Here is a 6,990-nt window from a genome sequence, read left to right on the forward strand (position 1 = left end):
ATTCCTTTTTACTTTCAGGAATTTCCCGAAAGTAAAAAAAGGATGCGTTTTGTCAACTTTGCATTCAGATTAATGTTGCATTATTTCTCATTGACAACAGTGCATCTGAAAAACCCATTTCTGCAGAGGATTTGACCAATTTGCCTCCATGTGAAATAGTATTTTGATAGTTTAATGTCTCACGGATAGTTTGTGGGAAGACGTGTAGAACTGAGGTGCTAAGCATCTACAATGTGTGGGATTGGATGGATTAGTCATACTTAGAGAAGAGCTACTGATATAAATGGGAAGTTGGTCATAGTCAGGATGCAGTCAATGAACTGTAAACAACCACATATAACATTTTCACACAATAATGCTCTGCTTTCTTTGATCTGTCTTCCAGCAGCCCAGTGTAAACATGGTGCAGTTTATGATACCTGTGGTCCTGGATGTGTAAAGACTTGCGACAACTGGAATGAAATTGGTCCCTGCAATAAACCATGTGTTGCAGGATGCCACTGCCCTGCAAACCTAGTCCACCACAAAGGAAGATGCATTAAGCCTATTCTGTGTCCACAGCGGTGACATTAGGTTTTAGCACCAAAGACTTTGAAACTGCTATCTTTGGTAACTTTTGAAGCTTACAGCCAATGAAGGACTGCATTGTTGGCAGATTATGTAAAGTGCTGTCACAAAGAGTGACAAAAAAGTGTGCTCATATATTTATATGTGTATATGGGGGAAAACGTATCATTCCAGATAATGTATGTGTGTGCTCATACAAAATGGGCTTGTGTCTTTATGTCAGAGCTTGGAAAAAGTTATATTTTTGGACCACAGCTCCAGGAACCCCTCAGCCAGGTGGTCATGCTGACTGATGAATTCTGGGAGTTATACTCTAAAGAGTACATTTCCCCCAAAATTGTGGCTTGAGTAGTTTGACAATGTGTGCATGTCTATAGCGAGATCAGACAGGAAGAATTCAATTGCCATACCCCTGCCATTACAAATGGCAACAACATTGCATGGATGCCTCACGGGACGAAACCATAAATCCTCAGCCAATGAGCCATAGTACCACACATCATTGATTGCATAAGAGGCCATCCCTCACTGTTCTGAAGTGAATTAAGAATGCCCTTTTCCCATTACACACCACATCCTCAGTGAGGCCACTGATCAATGTGGCATCGAGGTTTAACACATTAGTCCTCCAAAAGAGTGGTTTGAGCATTGGAATATGACCCCAGAGACCAGGATTCAAATCCCTGCTTGAATATGGAAACCCACTGGGTGACCTTGGGCAAATCTCATTCTCACAGCCTCAGAGGAAGGCAAAGGCAAACTCCTTCTGATCAAATCTTGCCAAGAAAACCCTACGATAGGTTCTCCTTTAAGTCACTATAAATCAAAAAATGACTTGAAGGCACACAACGACAACAATATTCATATACACATAAGCATACATGTAGATACACGTATGAACATAGGCATCATTTATATAAACTATAGAAGGATGAATTATCATATGTATATTTTTTGCTATAAAGTTCATGTATAAGTATTTCTATGATCCTAACCTGTAAGCCATGCAATTCATTTACAGAACTAAATCTGGTATTTGATGGCATAAAATCGCCCACAGGGTGAGTCTGCCAATCCAGTATGTTTCGAGCTTCCATGGCTATATTCCAAGGGCCATATAATTTCCATTTAAGGTTACTTTTAAGTTCCTGTGTATGAACACACAGAAAATGTTTTGTCTGCCTTTAAGATTGATCATCATTAGAGCAGTCTTTAGCAGGTGTGAAGAGCAACTTAACGCAAAGAAATTCTGTATTTCACTGCATTTCATATTTCACTCTTTTTTTGTCAAAAGTCCACTAAATATTGCCCTAGCTGCCTGCCTGGGCACTGCTGTTACACATGGGTGGAATAACATTTAAGTTGGTGGAGCCAGAGGCTTGGAGATGACATTGGTCCTCTCACTGGATCTTGGACAGCTACAATCCGTTGCCATGTCCCCAAACCCCTCTTATTACCTCTGAGATAGTTAGTTGTGTTAAAACCCCACTTTATCTCCTAAGGGGTTTGGGGATCTCTAGGCCTTTTTAGGCCAAAGAGAGGCTTTTTAACCACAATGAAATAAACAGGGTGATTCAAAAGGTACCAGCTAAGCCTAAAATAGCTGGGGTATGTGTTGCAAAATTACCCATTCACTACCTGTGGTACAGAGGATATTTTTTTGTACAAGTCAAGTGGGGCTGTGGATGGCCTCAGAAATAGCCATGGAGAGCTGCATACAGCCCACAGGGCAATATGTTCATACCAATTTTCATATTACCAAATGGACAAAAGGAGAAAAAAATAATGAAGATACTGCCATTTACCGTATATGACATCTACAATGGACATTACTTCATGAATGTGGATCCATTTTGTTGCCTAGCATGTTGATAGTGTAGGAGAAAGAAAAGTCCTATTTGAGCCACCTTCATTGCAAAATTTCTGACTTTTGCACTGGTCATTTAAGAACAGCTAAGAAATATGACCAGAAAGGAGCATGTACTAAATGGAGCAAAGAGTCAAAGACTGTTCCTGTGAACTTATCAACTGTTTTCCACAGTCATGTATTTGGGTCAGTTCTTGTTAGTTGAAATAGGATGATACGTGAGTTCAATATTCACTTCCCATTATATATTTTTAAAACACTGAGAAGGGGCTATGTGCTGTAAGAGGTTGAATTACAAAAGGAAAATACTGTTTATTTAAATATTTAAAAGCATCTACCCATATATGTTATGTCTGATACCCAGTGAAAATAAATATTTAAAATTAAGGAAAGTCGCATCTTTATTAAATACATCATACTAATATTATTTTTTAATTAAATGCAAAGATTAAAAATTCACTTGTTAATACTAAAAAATTCTATAATCTTTACCGTCACAATTTTTGAAAAACTTTTTAGTTTTCCTAATGACTGCAAGTTTGACTTTTAATTTTGGTGAAAATTGAGCAAGGCCAGTGGAAGCAAGATAAAAATTATTTTCCAAGTTAAAGTAGGTGAATTTGGGCACCAGTAAGCAACCCAGCTGAGGAAAATCAGATAAATATAGTGTTGAATGATAAGGACTGATAAGGGTGCCTGCTAACTCAGATTTCTTGGAGCCTCATATCTTTGGAGTTACTCTGGAGCTACATATGCATGCATACCATCCACTTACATGAATAATGATTTGGAATTAAACTGAATGGGGACTGGTAACAAAAAGCAAGATCAGAATAATAGAAATAAAACATAGAAGATGTTCACTTTCCTACATCTTTTAGGGCCCAAACAGATGGGCCAAATGAAGTGGCTTCCGGCTGCTTTGAAGGCATGCTGATTAAACGACACATGCCTCCAAAGCGGCCAAAAGCAGAGCAAAAAGGAGCCAGCATAGTCTGACTCCTGGCAGAGCCTGTTGACCCCTCTGACCATGGCCTGCCTTGGGAGTGGGCCATGCAACCAGGGGGGTTCCAATCCATTTCCAGCTGGAACAGACCCAAACTTCTCTTTCAGGCCTGTCAGTTCCACCCTTTAGTCACTAATCCCACAAATCATTAGCCTGCACTAGGGATCAGCAAAAAATGACTCATGGACTGCATGTTGCCCCGATCATTTTTGTAGGCCAGATGAAATTCCCTGAATCCTGCTGTTGGTGTGGCTAGTTTTCCAGGTTCTGCATGGTCCACTGATGAGGCAATTCTTTGTTTTCATCTGGGTCTTCAGATGACATTGGCCTAGGAACACTCTTGGAATGGTGCATGGCTTGGCCTGCCTGTATCTTCTCCACTATTTGAAATGTGGTTTTCCTTAATGAGTTGTAACACAAAAAAATGACTATTCTTTTTTTTCTATTCTAGTATCACTTTAGATTTTAAAATCTGCAATAATTCTTATCATGAAGAAGTGGTGTGATTTTTACTCCTTAGTTCCATTGTTATGTAGAAGAGTTTGTGATGGGCCAGAGAAATGTGAGATTGCCTAGAAGAGACTACTTTCCTGCACTTCCCAGTTCTTTTCATGTTGATCTTTATTCTATGGATTTATGCCCTTCTTTGAGAAATTATACTTTCTGAGTGTTGTGTCTGATGCCATCCCTGAATCTGGAGAGCTGAGGTCAAGCACTGGAACCCTCAGGAGGAGGCTTGAGCTTGGCAGGAAATTCCAATGCCCTCACCTTCTTCTCCTATAGGATCTTTTGTGTGGGATCCTTAGTGTGATCTGAGATATGAAGCTGGGATGTCCGATAGCCCAAACACAGAGGAAGAGCTTACAACCCAAAATGACATAGTGGTACACAGGCACAAACACTTGCTTAGACCACCAATAATTCCACCTGAACTAATCCACACCTGAAAAATTACAAGGTTTTGGATGTTATCCTCCAGCCTTCGCATGTCTCTGAATTTTGCAGTGCATTTCCATGCTCAAGAAAGGGCTTTGGAATGCATACACTTGGACAAAATAAAGACATATTCTGTGACAGAGAGCGAGAGCAATGTGTACTCATGTTTAAATACAGTTTTGTACAGATTTAAAATATTTGAAGATGCAAAATTGAGAAGGGCACATTTAGATATGAACACATGAGAAAGTAATACAGAGGAAGGGACACAGAAATAAAATTATGTATCTGTCTAGGGGTTAGAAAGCAAGAAATCCTATCCAGTAGAAAAGGCGATGAGCAGCGGAAAAGAGTCCAGTCTGTCACACTTCAGAAGGACAGCAGAATTTCCTCAATACAGATAACGTGGCTATTTTGCAATTCTACCTGTAGGGTTTTGCTGTTGTTGTTTTTAATTAACTAAATGTAAGGGCCAAAGCACATGGCCCAGAAGGAGTGGTCAGAGGCCCCTCTGGCCCTCATCCAGCTGAGACCACAGCAACTGCACAGTCTTTTCCCAAAGTGGGCTGCTGCCACAGTCCCAAGCCATGCTGGCCAGGAGTTGAACTAAATCAACTCCTTTTAAAGATGGCTTGGCATAGCCTCAGTGTGGCTTCCAGCCGCTTTGGGAGTGCACATCATCTAAACACCATGATGCTAAAGCAGCCAGAAGCTGCCTCATACAATCCCTGTGTTTCATGGCTAATACTCACTTGATAATAATTGAGTCAGTTTAGGATTAATGATCTCACTTGCCAGCTTTGCTTTAAGCAAGTTAAACTGGTCCAGCTCATTCCTCCTCCTCTAGCTGGCCATCCCTTGGGGTGGGGGGAGAGTTCCTTTTTTGACCCACATTTTCTAGACTCCACAGCCATCATGACTATTGGCTGTAGGATCAGGGAGTTTCAGGCCAAAAAAGGAACTTTTCCAAACTCTCCAAAAACATAGCTCAGATCAGACAGCACCCCAGTTGTCTCCAGTGTCCTCTGTCCAACAGCCCAACTTTTCAGATCCCTATGTAAAGGCAAGATTTGTAGTCCTTTAGACAACGCTGATACACAATTTACATTTATCAATTATCTGTGGCATGTAACAGAATAAAACTATAGGGTGTTGATCTGGTCATTATCACTTACCCTTTTTGTTCAGTGGTTTTAAATGTTATAAATTTCCAAAGGAAAGCATGGCACTAATAACACAGATCATTGTTGCTTCACATATCTTGCATAGCCAACCACACAAGGAAAGGGTCGTGATTTACTAAGAATACAGGGGAAAGAACATGCCTTTTTATAAATTTCAGCCAACACATGATTTTAAGGGTGGTTTTTTAATTTTTTTTCCCTTAAGTATGACATTCCACTTAAATAAACTGCATCATATTACTAGGATCCAAATCCATATGATGTACTTTGATGTGGCAAGATAAAGGTATGCTTTTAAAGCACTGGTTCCCTTAATGGAAACCCATCAAAAAGCTTCCCTTTAGATACTGTTCAGAGTTACTTCTAAGTTGCATTCTTCAGTTGTACACAACTCATGTCAAATTTGTATTTTTAACGGCATGGTGAAAATCTACTTCCCCATTTCATCCATTTAGCTGAAAACATGGATTTTCTTTTTTGAAAAAAACCATGTTATTTGTTCAAGCAGGTAGACACAATCCAAAGATGCATAGAGCAGAATTGTTGTAAGCTTCTTTTATGCCAGGTATATTTGAGTACTGAACTGGCTTTCTTTGCTTAGGTCCTGCTCTGCAGATCTCTTCTGTCAACTATAACCACTTTATATGTAAAGAGTCTTCTTTTGCAGAACTGAATTTTATGCAAAGCAGACATTTCAACCATTAAAAAAAAAAAAGAATTCAATGCATGTACTGCCAATTTCTTCAAAAGTGTGACTGCCCTTGGTCCTCAGTTCTAATTCAAATCTTGGTTTCTTAAGAAATCTAAGATTTGGAAACACACACCTTTCAATAATACAAAGTAAGGATTAGTTGCCTGTATTCCTATTTTGAATCTCAGTCAAATACGTATGAATTTCATCTGGCGTTTCTGGTGACCATTACCAATTCAAATAAATTGGGAGTCCTTTTATTGCTGTGTTCTTCATCTTTAATAATGGCAGATTCCCTTTTGAACCTTACAAGTTCATGTTCAGTAAAAGTCAGTTATGAAAAGGAAATGTAGCACATATTTGTTGCTGTGTAGTATGCATTACATGTACCATGCAGTAGTACTCATGTTTTGGTTTCAGAAATCCTGTAGATTTTTCTCTCTGTTGTGAATGTAGGTAACAGAAGAAAAGAGGAATGGTTTGTTTTTACTCCAATAAATGATATCACATTGGTTTCCATTTCCAAACTGTATACAATGCAATAAGTCCAAGGCCTTGTTTTCATGTCCTTCTTTCATTTTTCTGTTTTATCTTTCAGTATTCAAATGAATAAATGGAACAAATATATATATATATATATATATATATATATATATATATATATATATATATATATATATATTTGTATTGCAGATGCCTTTAATTTTCAAAGCTACCCTTTGCAGCAAGCTGTGCTTGA

The 6,990-nt window shown here is 38.8% G+C and overlaps 1 protein-coding gene across 3 annotated transcripts in view; it reads left to right on the plus strand.

Moving 5' to 3' along the window:
- BMPER (BMP binding endothelial regulator) overlaps positions 1-2,821 on the plus strand; it is a 222,194-nt gene extending 219,373 nt beyond the window's left edge. For 2 of the 3 annotated variants that reach the window (XM_042476729.1, XM_042476731.1), the window contains one exon: positions 386-2,821. In XM_042476729.1, the coding sequence (XP_042332663.1) occupies positions 386-567 (182 nt within the window). In that variant the 3' untranslated portion in view covers positions 568-2,821. The remainder of the gene's footprint in view (positions 1-385) is intronic. The other variant, XM_042476730.1, reaches the window with a different exon arrangement.
- Positions 2,822-6,990: the final 4,169 nt, after the last annotated feature.

This window comes from Sceloporus undulatus, chromosome 6 (assembly GCF_019175285.1).
Source record: "Sceloporus undulatus isolate JIND9_A2432 ecotype Alabama chromosome 6, SceUnd_v1.1, whole genome shotgun sequence".
Lineage (NCBI taxonomy): Eukaryota > Metazoa > Chordata > Lepidosauria > Squamata > Phrynosomatidae > Sceloporus > Sceloporus undulatus.